Source organism: Papilio xuthus, unplaced genomic scaffold (genome assembly GCF_000836235.2).
Source record: "Papilio xuthus unplaced genomic scaffold, Pxut_1.1 DF828142.1, whole genome shotgun sequence".
Classification (NCBI taxonomy): Eukaryota; Metazoa; Arthropoda; class Insecta; order Lepidoptera; family Papilionidae; genus Papilio; species Papilio xuthus.
The window spans coordinates 1,729,512-1,745,563 of record NW_013530507.1 but is presented as its reverse complement, the minus strand read 5'-3'; the positions used below and the strand labels follow the sequence as shown (position 1 = coordinate 1,745,563).

At 33.3% G+C, this 16,052-nt stretch overlaps 2 protein-coding genes across 3 annotated transcripts in view; both read right to left on the bottom strand.

Moving 5' to 3' along the window:
• The window catches only part of FDL (fused lobes), a 69,630-nt gene extending 59,424 nt beyond the window's left edge, over positions 1-10,206 (bottom strand). For both annotated transcript variants that reach the window (XM_013307580.1, XM_013307581.1), the window contains exon 1: positions 9,573-10,206. The gene's annotated coding sequence lies outside the window, so the exon portion shown is untranslated. The remainder of the gene's footprint in view (positions 1-9,572) is intronic.
• Positions 10,207-11,246: 1,040 nt separating this feature from the next.
• LOC106114123 (uncharacterized oxidoreductase YjmC-like) lies at positions 11,247-16,050 on the bottom strand. The gene is made up of 9 exons (XM_013307216.1): positions 16,023-16,050; positions 15,229-15,396; positions 14,956-15,144; positions 13,940-14,055; positions 13,552-13,650; positions 13,125-13,211; positions 12,646-12,754; positions 12,184-12,347; positions 11,247-11,655 (listed from the first exon to the last, which is right to left on the bottom strand). The coding sequence occupies exons 2-9, from the start codon at positions 15,377-15,379 to the stop codon at positions 11,485-11,487; spliced, it is 1,086 nt and encodes a 361-aa protein (XP_013162670.1). The 5' UTR covers positions 15,380-15,396; positions 16,023-16,050; the 3' UTR covers positions 11,247-11,484.
• Between the last annotated feature and the right edge of the window lie 2 nt (positions 16,051-16,052).

The following is a 16,052-nucleotide window of genomic DNA, read 5'->3' as shown; positions in this document are numbered from 1 at the left end:
ACCACCTCTCTTACGTAATTTAATCGCGCACTAATTTTATTGCCATTAGTTTACGTTCGATAATGTTCATCATCATTTTTATCTAAATTAAGTATTAAAAACCATTAGTATAGATAAAACATTAAATATTTGTTATTAGTGGTTAGTAACATGAGTGCCAATTCATTTTGCCGATTGCTTGACCAAGTCTGTGCTACGTATGACAGTGAACCGGTTTATTATACTTATTTGTTCTAGCATGTTATATTTAACTGGACTTCGACAAATCCACCTATAATATTTACAGTATCATATAGTTAGACAAGCTTATGTGGCCCGGTAAGAGTGCTGCTATTAACGCCGTCTTCCGCTACTCTATCGTAACAAGTATAACAAGTATAACGTAATAAGTAGCCTAAATGTTCCTCGAGACTATGTTTTATATCTGTGACAAATTAAACAAACATCCATCCAATATTAGTAAGATCGTAAGATTATCAACTCAATTCCCGTAACTGCGGGTAACATATTTTTTTATTTCTAAGTAAAACCCAAGTCTTTAGCTTTAGCTGAATAGTTATAACATGCTTACAGTCTTATCACGGTCGACTGCACAGCTGTCGATAAATCATAAACCTTATCACGTTGCGATAAGACTTAAATTAGTTGTTTTATACCGGTAGAGCAGAACAACTCATTCTGACTACATGCAATCATATGGCCGATAAGGTCGTTTTTTTTCTTCATACGTGGTATTTCGTATGAGCTGTATAGTCCGGGTATAGAACGCAATTAGTCGACGTCCAAACCGCCACTTGACATTAATTGATGCTCAAGCAATTATACGACATCGTTTTCTGTACACTTTTGCAGGTACGATGGGAGAAATATTGCTATGGTATTCTGTACATTTTGCTCAATTTTACTAATATTATAAATGCGAATATTTGGTTGCAATGATGGCTGTTAGGTATCTACAGAACGGCTGCATGAATCTCTCTGAAATTTGGCATAGATGAAGAACATAGTCTGAAACCTACAGACTACTAATTAATTTTTAATACCGCCCACGGAGACGCGGGCGACAGCTATATCTACTACATAAATCAAACTTGCTTTGATATAGAGAAAAATGCACATGCATAACAAATAATTTTACCTTATAGCTAAAATAAGTTTAGTAAATAATTTTCGCGTTAAACAAAAGAGGTAAATGGTCAGTGGGCCTACCACGAATATTTATAACAAGCGCCTTAGTATCGTCATCGACTAAATTTATATTAAAATTTGTGCAGCGTTCCTCTTGAGCGTAAAATACATCAAACATCTCATACTAAATTTGACATATTAACGATGACGACACAAAAGCGCTTATCGCAAATATTCGTGCTAGGTCCACAGTTTACCCGATCAAAATATAGGAAAGCTAAAACACTTTATGGTATTCGTAAACATTTATGCATATGTTTTTTCTGTGCTAACCCTGAACGTGACCCACATCCCTCACACTGATATGAAGCTATAAAATGATAAGGAAATAGGAAAACTACTGACAGTTAATAACGGAATAAATTATATTGTTTGCTCGTTTCAATTATACTTATTAAATGTCCAAACAACCAAAATTACTTAAATACAATCAGCTCACTATACGTCCCCATCAAGGGCTCCGAACCTACCCTACGTTAGGGGTGACTAGGTCATAATCAACCACGCTGGCCAAGTGCGGATTGGTTGACTTCACACATATCTTCATCATATCTATAGTCTACGTCAAATATGTTTCAATTTCTTCTTAGATATGTGCAGGTTGCATCACGATGTTTCCCTTCACTGTAAGAATGTCGGATAAATGTTCGTACGTGAATTGGAAATCGAAATACACATTGGTACATGACAGGATTCGAACCCAGGTCCTGCAGATTGCAAGTGCTTAACCCACGAGCCACCGGCGCTTTCAATTAGATTACACTGATATTTGATACCACAATAAAGTAATGACAGTATGAATGGCATAGCAACTTAGTTACTTACCATAAATCTCATAATAGTATAATCACTTTATTACATGTCACTTTCAAGTTATTTCCAGTTCTTAGTAAATTATGACATTAGCTGAGATAATAAATAAACGTGCATGTGATAATTTACTTGCAAGAAATAATAATGATTCTTAAGTATACAATAACGTAAAATTTTATACTACTCTAGCCACAGTCTTGTATAAAGTGCGTTAAGGAGAAATTAAATACGATTAAACTTAATTTTTAAGTGTAAATAAGTATAATATTTATATTATAAAGGCGAAAGTTTAGATGGATGGATGTTTGCTTGAATGTCTCTCCAGAATAGAGAGTAGAACATAGTATGGAAGAACACTCACGTATAATCGTCCGGTGGCGGCACCGACTAGTTTCGAGCCCAACGGGGGCCCTTCATCAGGATGAGTGGTACTGGTATTATTTCGCGGACGCGGCCCGTCGCTCACTCATACTGATGAAGGGCCCCCGATGGGTGCGAAACTAGTCGGTGCGGCCACCGGACGAATATACGTGAGTGTTTAGCCGTGTTTATATATCAGTTTACATAGGCTACTAATTAAGATTTTTTTTAATTCTGTGCGGTCGATACACTGTGTTTAAACCAGTAAACTAATACAATAATTGCTTAGGCTGGGTGATAATTGTACTATAGTGTTCTAGATCTGCCTCAGAGCAGAGGTTTGCAGTTAGTTCTTGATATTGTATCTGTTAAGAGATAAGTGTTACAATAATATAAATACGATTAACTACTGTCATTGCGTCATAAGACTTGGCCTAAACATCTGAATAGATTGGACCATCGCCAGTGATGTATCAAATGTGTAAAGGATATTTATATAGTGATTGCTTAATTTTCTTTAACCTCAATGTAAAATTGTTACCTGTGCAAAAACTCGATGTTACGCGAATATTAACAGTTGAATTTGTGACTCTGACCTTTAGAAAATTTGCACTAAATTTGAAGAAGTAAATAAAGTTGTAAAAGAAGACAATCTGCATTCATTTTTAATACACGTACAAATCTTTAGAATCAAATTATTGCTTCTATCAATCAATAGTACTAATAATATTCATATCGAATTCAATAATGTATGTAATCTTAACCGATTTTTAAAAATAGGAGGTTCTCAATTCGTCTGTATGTTTTTTAACAAAATATTTCTCAATATCTAACTCTAATTTAAATTCCAAACGTTCGAATATTGTGTAGCGGTGCTAATTAGATTTAGTAGGCTGGCTAAATTTGTTTGAATTCTTCAATTTGCTGTTCAAGTGAGTACATATATGTTCACGTATTTAGCCAAAAATTCAATGCGTAGATAACTAGAGCTTAATTATTTGAAAATTTATTGAGATTTTTAGGACATTACATTACTGTTTTTTAAAGCTTATCGTGTTAACATAGCCGGCATTTGATTTGGCACAAAAGGAACAATAATGTTCTTATAACCTACGTGCCTTTTCAAGCGACTGACTCTTAGTACAGTAAAATAGTACATTGCGGATTTGCTCCAGTCTACGTGACTCGTAAAATACTTATAAACGATAATCGTATTTCGCGTCAAGTGTGAACTTTAGTATAGCACATAAAAAATCCAATAAACTAATTTAATTGCTACTTACGACGTCGACACGAGCAATTACAAGCAGGTAATTACTTAGCTATGTTTAAAGACGCGATAAATTTCACATATTAGCACGTTGCATGATAAGGGTTATACGACAAATATAGCAGTCGTTTTAAGCCAGCGTTCTAACACTGAGCAACAAGTTGAAATAACAGTTTATCCCGTATATCCTAATTACCGTAGGTAACATGTTGATATCTCTTTCCAGTGAAAAGAGAGATTTGTTAACATTAGATTTAAATTGAGACTTTACCAGTATAGTAGAGCAGTGTATACTGAAAAATGAACTAGACAAAAACAAAGTATATTTCTTTATTTAAATCCCGAAATTGGACAGAGTTTGGTAAAAACCCAAAACAATTTTAATGCGCTTTGAAGAATATAACAATTTATCGGAACATATTTAAACAAATTATTATCATACAAATAATATTATAAGTTCTGTTTTTATATTATTTTTTTTGAGAGAAGGGGGGCAAACGAGCGGCGGGTACACCGAGGTGATCAACGACACCCATGGTCATCTGCAACTCCAGAGGAACTGTAGATGCGTTGCCGGCCTTAAGGGAAATGGTATGCTCGCTTCTTGAAGTTCCCTAAGTCGTATTGGTTTGGAAATACCACCGAGGACAGACTTCAAAACTATCAGTGGCAAACAATAAATGGATCGGTTTGACGAATATTAAAAATAATAAACATAGTTCGTTATGTTAATTCGTTTATCTATACGCTCTACATTTTCTTGTTTAAAACTAACGGCAAAACATAAACTAGGATATGAAAACATTGCACAAAAATCATCATCCAACATGAACTCCGTTGTAATGCCAACATAATGATATTTATCAATGGAACAATCTGAAAATGTCAGTACGAAGAAACGGTTAATGATGATACTTAAATGTGCCTTTTGATAAAAGGATTTTCATTCAACAAAATCAAATGAAGAGATAATGGTTTTACCTTACTAATATTATAAATGCGAATGTGTAGATAGACAGATGTTTGTTTGAAGGTATCTCCAGAACGGATATCGGTAAAATTTGGCATGCATATAGTACATAGTGTGGAAGAACACGTACTAGTAATGTTTCTTTTTTAATTCCGCGCGCATTAAGTCGCTGGCGACAGCTACTTATAACATAAAAGATAAAGAACATTCGTTATAATATATTCAAAATTCACTGGTCGCGTAAACTCGATAAATATTTTTCCTCATAACAATTGTTAAGATAAACATATATGGTATTTATTTTATGTTTAACGTTTATAATAGTAAAAATATATGCGTGAAATAACACATCAAAAGTAAAGTACGGACGTTGCCCTAGAAAACGTTGATGGATTGAACACGGCTACGTAAAATTATTGCCGGCCATTGTAGCATTAATACACAATGCAGCTGGTACACTACGTTTTTATTCGTCTGTAGCCAGATATTACATTCGTTCATACATAAACAATACTATAATTGTCACGAACTATACCTGTGTATTTTTCCTATCATTCTAAAATGCCTGATATCGATATATATGGTTTATAATCTTACTTACTTTAATAATATTATAAATCCGAATGTTTGGATGGATGGATGTTTGTTTGAAGGTATCTCCAGAACGGCTTAACGAATCTCGTTGAAATTTGGTATAGATGTAGAATATAGTCTGAAAAAAAAACACAGGCTACTTATTAAGTTTTTTTTTGATTCCGCGCGCACAAAGTCGCGGGCGACACCTTGTATCCATATATTTAATTAATATAATCTATTAAATCTCGTCTATATGAGTATTAATGGTCTTTATTATTTTGTAATATTTTAAGTAACATTAAAATTATATCAAAATTATCTTACTTCTTACTAATATCATATTATTTAATTCCGCGCTGACGGAGTCGCGGGCGACAGCTAGTGAAAATCGTAAGAGGTATTTGAACACTTTTAAATACATTTACTCTAACACCAGCGATACATATTTGAATATAAACTAACCCATTGCTTTCCTATTGAATCTAATTAAATAACAGGTCATTGAACCCCGCATACATCCGTGTGGAGGAAGTTTGCCTATCGCGAGATAATAGAATAAACAAAAAACATATCTGTTTTAACAGCTGTCATCGTATTGTGATTGTTTTTGTACGACAAGATATACTATTGGCAGGAACTGGAATAGCTATTACATAAATAAATCGTATTACCGAGAAAGTAGCACAAAACGCAGATTATATGGAAAATACATTCACCGTTTTGATGAGTGAACTAACGTAAACGTAATCCCTTTGAATAATTTCTTTACCTTTTTCTTGCCGAAATATAGAAATACTAGTTGTTGCCTGCGATTTAGTCTGCGCAGAATTTTCAATAAAACTTAATATGTAGCCTATGTGTTCTTCCAAAATATGTTCCACATTTATACCAAATTTCAGCGAGATCCGTTCAGCCGTTCCGGAGATACCTTTAAACAAACATCCAACCATACATCCATCCATCTAAACATTCGCATTTATATACGGAATTTGCCCACGATACAAGCAATGCATAGTGAGGGCATCACTAGATTTTCCAAAATAACCATAAATGGTAACTTAAGTTTAATTTAATTTCTCAGTTATGTGTAATTTTTATGTTAGTATAAGGTTGAGCGACGGGCCGCGTCCCCGAAATAATACCAGTACCACTCATCCTGATGAAGGGCCCCGATGGGCTCGAAACTAGTCGGTGCCGCCACCGGACGTATATACGTGAGTGTTTAGCCGTGTTTATATATCAGTTTAGTATAATGTCTCACGAAAGTTTGAATAATTTATTAGTATAAGGTTATTGTTTTTGGTTTAATCTTTATTACCTGTAATAAAAACTTTTTCTTTCCTTCTTTATAATATACGTAAGATTTTTTTCCATCTTTAAATTAGATAGTTGTTTGAAATTATAAATCAAATGCTTTAATGGAAACAGTCTAATGGGGATAATCGTCTTAACTCGAATTACAAACATATCCAAAGCGAACCAAGGTTTATCCGATAATTGGATATCATTTACATGAGTTTTATAATGGGCAAGTCAAGTACGAATCGAATGGTTCGACAAATCCATTGAATGAAATCGTTCACTCCGACTTGATTTAATAAATAAATAATATATTTTTTTTTATTATTGAAAGATGTGCTTGACAACCCTATACGTTAGTGAACGATGATTTTTTTTCCTATACTTATATTGGTAAATAATTGGTAACTTTGGAACAATGCCATAGTTTTTAAACAAAAATGGCGTTAAAAAAATATCAAACGCCTCTAAAAATTCGAGGCATTAGTTTAACTTATTTTTATTTAGAACTGGTTATTTTGCTGTATAACATTATATATGGTAATTCTTTAAAATCATGAATTATTTGTTATCGCGTAAACAAGTTTTCAAATAAGCTCACCAAGGCCATAGGATTCAAAATTTTGATTGACACATAGCTATTTTTATCGTTGTTTTACGAACGGATAAAGTGGATGAGACATTAATCTTATATAAAGTCGAACCTGGATAAGCGAGAAACCTCTTACAAGCGAGAGTCACTTTCTGGTCCCGAGAGAAGACCTCTATAAGCGAGAAACTCGGGATAGAGAAAACCTTTATAAGCAAGAAAAATATCGCAGTCCCTCGGACTCTCCTATATCCTATGGTTTAATTGTATGTTGATAATATAACGACGGGTTTCGACGGAAGTGACTTTACTAATGCATATTGTCCCTTACATTATCTTAGAAAAAACAGAGACAATATTATCTAATAATACAAATCAACGCAATTGATATCTACAATAATTTTCACAGTAAAACGTATTAGCAGTACTGTCAAAAAGTTATTTCTACTAGTTTTTTAATTATATTCCTTGTTCACACTTATAAAAGGAATAAATGAAATCAAAATCGCACGTGCGGAAATTTATATTTGCATGTATTCTGGCCAGTGTGCCAATAGGACGGAAATATACAAGACATGTAGAAACTCTGTCCACGCATAACACGCGCTATGTGTCTACCCAAAATATTTATAAAAAACATCGGCATTGTTGTAGCTTGCGAAATAACGTATATGTTTGCCATTAATTATGTATGATTATTTTTTACATGTTTGTATATAGGAACAAAGACGTCTTTACGGTAAAATTTCCACTGACAACGTGTGAACAAAAACTTATTGTCATCTCTGTTTATTTCAAAGAGAATAAGAGTGATGCAAATATAACCACAGTTATGTTCGTCACTTTACAGCACATGGCGTTAGATTAGCCAGGCGGTCCTTAATTGGAAGGATGACGTAAGTCTAACTCATATCTTGAGATTAATAAATACATAACAAACTTGAAACAAAAAGCAAAATGCTTTTAGTTTTTTCATATTTTTCTTACATATTTATGTTAATATCAACATGAAAACTGCAAATTATTTTGTTAAATAAAAAGATTTTTAGAAAGTACTCACAAAAGGACAAAATAAACTAATTAAATAAATAATAAGGGCTACTAAAGGCGCAACTTCATTAGTCGATAACTCAATCCTTATACAGGATGCGGAGAGTCCCCGCATAAGAGCTAACAACTAATAAAAATATAGATATTTCAATAATCATTCTAAACACTTTATACAAACAAGTATTCGCACACATGCAAGTATGCAAGTCAACTATCCATGTACATTAAAAATAAGCAGACTTCGTAGTTCCCTTTGAAGAAAAAAAAATCATTTTACGGAAGGTGGGTTTTTAAAAGTAGGATAAAAAATAGATGTCAATAGATACAACATTAAATCACAAAATTAATTACTATTATAAAATAATACATTTTAAATTGAACAGAATCAAATTAACAAGGTTAAGTGGACATATTCCATGATAAAGGTAAGTATTTATTTAGAAATAGCAAACACTTAAATCCATAAAAGATCAAAATTAAGAATCAAATACAATTTAAAAAAATATTCAAATTTAGCCTCTTAGCCGCTGCAGCTCTAAAATCTTTTAATAATGAGAATAATACTGTTTGTTTGCATTGAAAAGGCTACAAAACTCCTGAAAAATTCTTTCACTGTCTTGAAGATACAAAATCCCTGAGTGATATAGGCCATATTCATTACAAGATTTTTTTTTAATTTTAGACGGACAACTTACGGGTAACTGTTAGTTTAGTAAGTTTAAGGATAAAATATAATAACATATAAACAAGCTATTAGATATCAAATAGTGATCACCATCAAAGTTAAATATGTAATTATTTTATATAAAGAATTCAGCAAACAATGAAGCAGAACCCTAAATCTTTATTCAATAGATAATATGTGTTGCAGATGCAATTTAATGCATTCCCTCTATTTGATTGAAGAGAGGATAGAGTGTAAAACGCTATTTCCTTTTCCTATTAAATCTCTCCCCCGTTAATTCCATTCTTTGGTCATGACCATGGTTATTTAAAACATTATCTACTTTAAACAGCTCCTTGGTAAGAACTTAATTTATTTGATTTTTTTATTCTGAGGACTATATCAAGTAGTAAAATCACAATAGGCAATCAATTTTATTAATTTCCATCTTTGAAATTATTCTTTTGCAAGTGTAATGTTTTATGAAATTTGAAACTCTTATTGAATTAATTATCAAATTTGATTAAACATATATCAGTTTTTAACTTAATTCAATAATAATAAATTAGTCTTCATATCACAAATATTCTTACAAGGCTAAGTGAGTGTGCAATTTACAATGTTGTAATAAATACCTGATGGCTTGAATAAAGTTACATTTGGAATGAACAAATTCTTCACTACTTGATATTCACAATTCATTCTATAAAGATATTCTTATTTTTTAGCGGAATAAATGTCGTAAAAACTTTCTTCACGCCATATTATTAATATAAATAAAAATGTTACTGACCTGACACGATAAAGGAAAATATTCCTAAGATCTTGAAGCTTGATATAGATTTCTTGCACTTTTGTTAAAAAACAAAATAGAAGCTGATATTAACACAAAATCTATTCAAATCGTAATTGAAACAAATGAATCACTTTCGCCACTATATTGCTAACCAGTAGTTCACTGATAAAACGAATCAAATTACCACCAGACCACATATGCGTAATGAAGAGACGATTGGCATTGAGTATTCTTTTAGATATCTATTTATTATATTTTAAATAAAATAACTTGAAAGTAGTAAAACTTGAAAACATCTACACACTTGACACTTGACAAGAGAGCGGGTTAACCTCTTGTTATAAGAATTATTTACAGACACTACTTGAACAAGTGAAAATGAATTATAACTTTTAAAGAATAAAAGTATAGTTAATTTTAATTTATGGTAAAAAAGGTAATTTAGTGTGAATATTTTTAGTAAATTAAAATGAAAGTAACACAATCGACGAATACGACAATGTCTAAACAGATAACGTAATATACTATCAATGTACCACAGATTAAAAAGAAACAGTCTGATCGTTCTTATCTCGATTTATAATTTTATAATAACGTAATTCAACGACTGAACTGACACACGTACGCTGCGGAAAACTAACATACAATGACGCTGGCCGATGCAAAGCTGTAGCATACAACATACAACCAATTACATAAAATCTGTAGTAGCTTAGCGAACGAATCGCTAACCTACTACGTTAGAAATTAACTAAGGCGCTGAATTCAAATACTGTAGGTACAGTTTAAGGACTAGCTTATTTTTATCTTTAATAAATGTATAGATTAACATTGTTATTGTCAGTTAAATAATTTCTGCGATGAAAGTAATTAATTTAATAAAACAATAGTATTATTACTTTGTAACCCAACGTTTTGCGTAACGTTAATGAATGATTGTGTGATAGTACAATGTAGCTATTGTTATATTGTTTAAAAAACGACCACAAATAGATCAAACTCAATGTTCAACCTTATGTCTCTGGAGACACTTCGTTTTATTTATTTTTTCTTAGCGTACCTGATTTATTCCCACGACTTTGAACAGTTAACACTTTCAGCGCCACCGCCTCGCTTGGCGAGTTATTGGCGATAAAAAAAACAAAGTGGTATGGAACGTGTTAAGAATCTAGTAAGATAGGCGACGAGTTTAAATTACCCGTATATAAAAGTCGGGGGATTGTTTGAAATATGAACACCTTGAGTTAGATTACAGCTTAAAAATTAATTAAAGATCAAAAAATTAATGTACACCGAGGTATCAATTTTAGCGATGAGATTATAATACTGAGGTTTCAGAGCGTAAATGTGCTTGGCCTTCTTAATTAAGCTGAAGTTCTGAAGTGGTTTTCTATGACGTTGTTGACATATATTCAGTGGTCATCGATAGTCAAGTTTGCAAGCAAAAGAAAATTAGATTTGTTTCTCATCTTAATATGCTCATCCCAAATCTAGAGTTAGGACAGAGTTGATTTCACTAATTTGTGTTTAATTCCTAAACCTATTAACGAATCAAACACCATTACTTTAATAAAACAAATTACAATTTGGATATTTAAGTAAATAAATATTTAATAGAATAAAAAAGAAAAAAAACATAACGATGGTAACATTTATTTTTTAAATTAAAAAAAAAGTCAATTAACGAGCTCTTTGGAAGAATAATCACAGAATAGGTATACCTATTGTTATTGTTGTTTATAATATTCTCGATACTCTGTGCTCATTTTTGCTTTTAAATTAATTTTTTTACAATTTTAATATCAATAACAAATGAACCCAAATAAAACTGCCCTTAAATGCATTCTATCGTTCTTCGTATATAGTATGTACATACAATAAGCATTATTCACATTCCTTATGTTTTGTTTCATTTCTTTATTGGCAATTCTTTTAAAGGTTTGACGTTTAGTTCTTTAGCGAGTTTTTTAGTGATTTCAATAATTCGTTTTACGTACGTTATGGTTCCTTCACGATCAGTTTTTTCACCAACTAACCTCTCCATATCACCAGGCGCAATTACTGGTAACTTTGGATTCACCTGTTATATAAAATAATTATATAGAAATTATTTTATCTGGTAAAGCACAACGCAATATCAAAGCATTTTTCAAACATTGAAATTTATATGAGTTTTGTAACAAAGCTTGAAACTGTGATGAATATCTGAAGCGGATCATCAAATAGTACAAATTCATTTACTACCACAATCATAGTAGTTAAAAGGCCACTAACGGTTGGTTTCCGAGATCAAAATCTCTGTCTAAACATAGCGCCATCCCTCTCATTGTGTATGACAAAACAGAGATAACGATATGTTTTAAACAGAGATTGTGGTTTTCGAATCCCACAATGAATTAGTTGGATATACCTGATTATCATCCCTGTTATTGTCTTCCACAAAACAGAGATTACGTGATGTTTCTAACTGAGCCACGTCCAGGGTAGTTCTGAGACATTGGTGTCAGAACTACCCTGGATGTGGCTCTACATAGTACGCTCGTAAAAATATATGAAAGTTATTGTGAGCTAAATTAAAAAATAAGGCTTAAATTAAGTTGAATATTACCGGTTCCATTTTTCTCCAGTACGTTAATGACTCAGAAACGCGTTCCTTGAAGCCGGGCGCAAAATGGTTGGGGTCCATTACGATAAATGTTTGGCCGAGATTTGCCGCCTCACTACTGGTATTCGTTATCTTCCACGTTCGTATGTGATGACCATATTTTGATCCTTAAAAAAAAAATAGTATACTAAATGACGCCCGCGACTTCGTCCACGCGAAAACATAATAAGTAGCCTATGTGTTCTTCCAGACTACATATGTGCCAAATTTCATCAAAATCTGTTGACCCGTTCAGGAGATACGTTCAAACAAACATCCATCCATGTAAACATTCGCATTTATAATTTTAGTAAAATAGTAATAAATAAGTTTCAAATAACATATAGTACTACTATCCAACCTGTTTTTATTCATTCGATGTGCACGAAGTCGCGGGCAAAAGCTACTTATAGATTTAAAATATACCTGCAGTGATTCCACATAACACTTCCACCATAGCTGAAATTCCGTAGCCTTTGTAACCCGATGATTGCTCTGAACCACCTAAAGGCATAAGACTTCTCGTTTTCATTGCCTAATAACAAAAACATTCTAAGCAACGTTAAAGTTTATTAAAATATCATTTTATATCACAATTTTTCTAATTAAAAACAAAATAGTCATAATATTTAAGGAACACCCTTATACCGAAAGCTTTTATTTTTTGATGATCAATAATGATTTTAAAGACGACTTACCGTGTGTTTCTGATACAGAAATCTTCGTTTAAAACATATTATTATCTTTGTTTTATCAAAGATGAAAGACGGGGATGACATTATGTTTTATACAGAGATTTTGACGTCAGAAACCCACGCTTACAAAGTTTGTAATCAACCATTTTTAATCATAAATTTTAAATTACGTATTTTACTCATATAGCAATGTAAATTTCTGGTTATTACAGCTTGCGCGTCGTTCGTAACTTTTCCGTCAGGACCTAGGGCCCAACCATCTGGCAACCTCAATCCTTTACGTGCATACAGCGCCACCTACGACAATATATTAAGATAAAAAAACCCCCAAAATCACAATTAGTATCTAACATTTATAAATAACTAAATAATGCCATGAAAAGACATTCATTGTCCGCGAGAACAATTTATTTCATGAGTAATTTACTTAGAATAATCTCTACCCATTTTTTGTCAAGATGGCTAGTTGTAGTAACCTTTGTTGGCGTTAATGCCTTAGTAAACTATGGGTTCTTCCAGACTATATTCTATATGTATGCCAAATTTCATCAAAATCCGCTGAGCCTTTGCGAAGATACCTTCAAACAAACATCCATCCATCCAAACATTCGTATTTATAATTCATATTATGATTTACCTTTCCTATAGAAACGGCTGTTGTCGCAAAGTCCAAGTAGAAGTAATCGTCATTACAGCCAGGAGCAACAAAAGCTATTGGATTCGTTCCCAGCGCTGGCTGCAAAAACACTGATTTAGAAGTTACGAGTACTTAACATTATTTTATTTAACAATACTTTATAACTACTTATTGTACTTAATACTTGCCAAGCAATAGAAGATAAAGTGTGAATAGTTAATATTAAATGGAATTAAATTCGTGGAATAAACAACTATGAAAGCACAAATTACTTATTCCTATCACTTTTGGCATTAAACAGTGAGAAAGTCTTCGGTTTCGATGGTTTTCTGTCTCTCAATTAATACCAAAGAAGTAGGTAACTATTTCAAAACATTTATATGTGAACCTTTTTGCTTCTTGTGGGCGCGAGAAGCGGCGAACTATTGCTGAATGCAAATGCCACAAAGCCCTGCTTAGCAGCTAACATTGCCCAGTATCCACCAATACCGAAATGGTTGGACCCTAAAACATTAGTCATCCGTAAGACAACAGTGGTCTTCAACCAGTTTTTATATAACCCTATGTCACATTTTATCTTTGCCTTTCAAAATCCAGTCTAGTTCTTTTATAAGTTTGTTCTTTAGAAGTTCATAAGATCTCTCAGTTCTGTTATATGTATGCAAGTTTATTTTATTTTGTAGCGATAGATTCTTGTACCTACTTATTTTTGCTATGGGAAAGCAACCATGTCCAGTGAGTAGTATGTTTTTTAAATGTAAAACGTGACATTGATATTTTAATATACGTAGTCGTGGCCTATAAACTTTATCATTTATTTTTTAATAGCGTGAGGTGGCAAACCAGCGAACGGCCACCTGAAATCGCTGAAATAGCGAAGTGACTGTTGCCCATAGACATACGCAATTGCATATGCGTTGCCTACCTTTAATCGACGGAGGAGAGGATGCACAGATAGAAAATATTTTCCCTTTCCATGTATCCTCTAATCCGGAAAGTCCACTTCCCATCCTTTCCTTATAAAGAAAAGGGTGGGAAGGGAAAAAAAAACTAAATTAGGCCTCCTGGACGCACACTCATTAGACGAAACGCGGAATTGTTTCCACTTCACGCCTGTCTTGTGTGGTCGTGGTATTTCACCGGGCGAGCCGGGCCAATTCGTGCGAAGATGTTAAAGCGGGCTTCTTATGTTGTATAACATAAGAAGTTTTAAAAATTTTACATAATTTAGCCATAGTTAAGTCAAGAAAGGAAGGAATTTGTAAAGCAATGATTTACAGTACTTTTACATTTTATTTATATCATCACTATTAAAAAGAAGTTTTTTGGGCAAAGGAATTATTTATCATCCCAGAAACCGATTCCCATTCGCGGCATTGTAATCTTAGTACGGATTTATTTTACCTTTTGCAGCAACCCATCCAACGCCGCTCTTCTTCGCCTTCTCAATGGCCAAGCCCATGCAGAAATGCGCGGCAGTGGAGCCAAAAACGTTGTTAGCGTTCACCCACGCCGTCGACGTCGTTTCTTTCTCCACTTTGATCTCATTATTTGGTTGACATGCGCCAGTTTTAACATCATTTACATAGAACTCTAAAAAAGATTTATCACTTACTGTTTGCTCATTTAATATCTTATAAGTATTATAATAAAATCAGAATAATGTAAACAACAAACCCAATCTATTTAAGCCATGACTGTAGTACCCGATGCGATCCGCCTGGTACAGCATGTCTGCTTGCTGGCAGGCGGCTTTCGCATTCACACCGAGCGCTTTGAAGCAATCCGACGTGAAACGTATCACTTCATCCACGCATACTTTCGCCATGGCCTCCCTAAACTTTCCTATAGCATGTAATAATCAGAGATTTTGGCTGGATGGAAATCAAAAATGATGGGAAATAGTTAAATAATTATTAACATGAAAAATTAAGTCATGGTAGTGTTTTAACAGTGGTAGAGCCCGCTTTAACATCTTCGCACGAATTGGCCTGGCTCGCCCGGTGACGTACCACGACCACACAGAAAACAGGCGTCAAGTGGAAGCAATTCCGCGTTTCGTCTTATGAGTGTGCGTCCCGGAGGCGTAATTTAGTCCTCTTTCCCTTTCTACCCTTTTTCGTATAAGAAAAGGATGGGAAATGGTAATGGACTTTCCGGATGAGAGGATGCATGGAAAGGGAAGATATTTTCTTTCTGTGCATCCTCTCCTCTGTCGATTAAAGGTAGGCAAAGCGTATGCAATTGCGTATGTCTATGGGCAACGGTCACTTCGCTATTTCAGCGATTTCAGGTGGCCGCTCGCTTGTTTGCCACATTATGAAGAATTTAGAGTGTCAGGTTTAGAATATCAGGGCAAAAACTTGAAGTTCAGATGTTTGAATTTGTTTTCACTGGTTATTAGATATAGAACTATTATTGAATGATCGTAATAAAGACATTTGTAAGATCTAAGTATAGTTACAACTTACCTGTTGAAAGTAATAAATACTTGACTAACT

Bases quoted from the DNA above. Each gene is read 5' to 3' on its own strand.
- LOC106114123 (XM_013307216.1), bottom strand. From the start codon at position 15,379: ATGGCGAAAGTATGCGTGGATGAAGTGATACGTTTCACGTCGGATTGC. The intron at 14,056-14,955 runs GTAAAATAAATC...CTAATGTTTTAG, and splicing joins TGGATGGGTTGCTGCAAAAG to GGTCCAACCATTTCGGTATT. The intron at 12,755-13,124 runs GTAATAACCAGA...TTTTGTTATTAG, and splicing joins TTACGAACGACGCGCAAGCT to GCAATGAAAACGAGAAGTCT.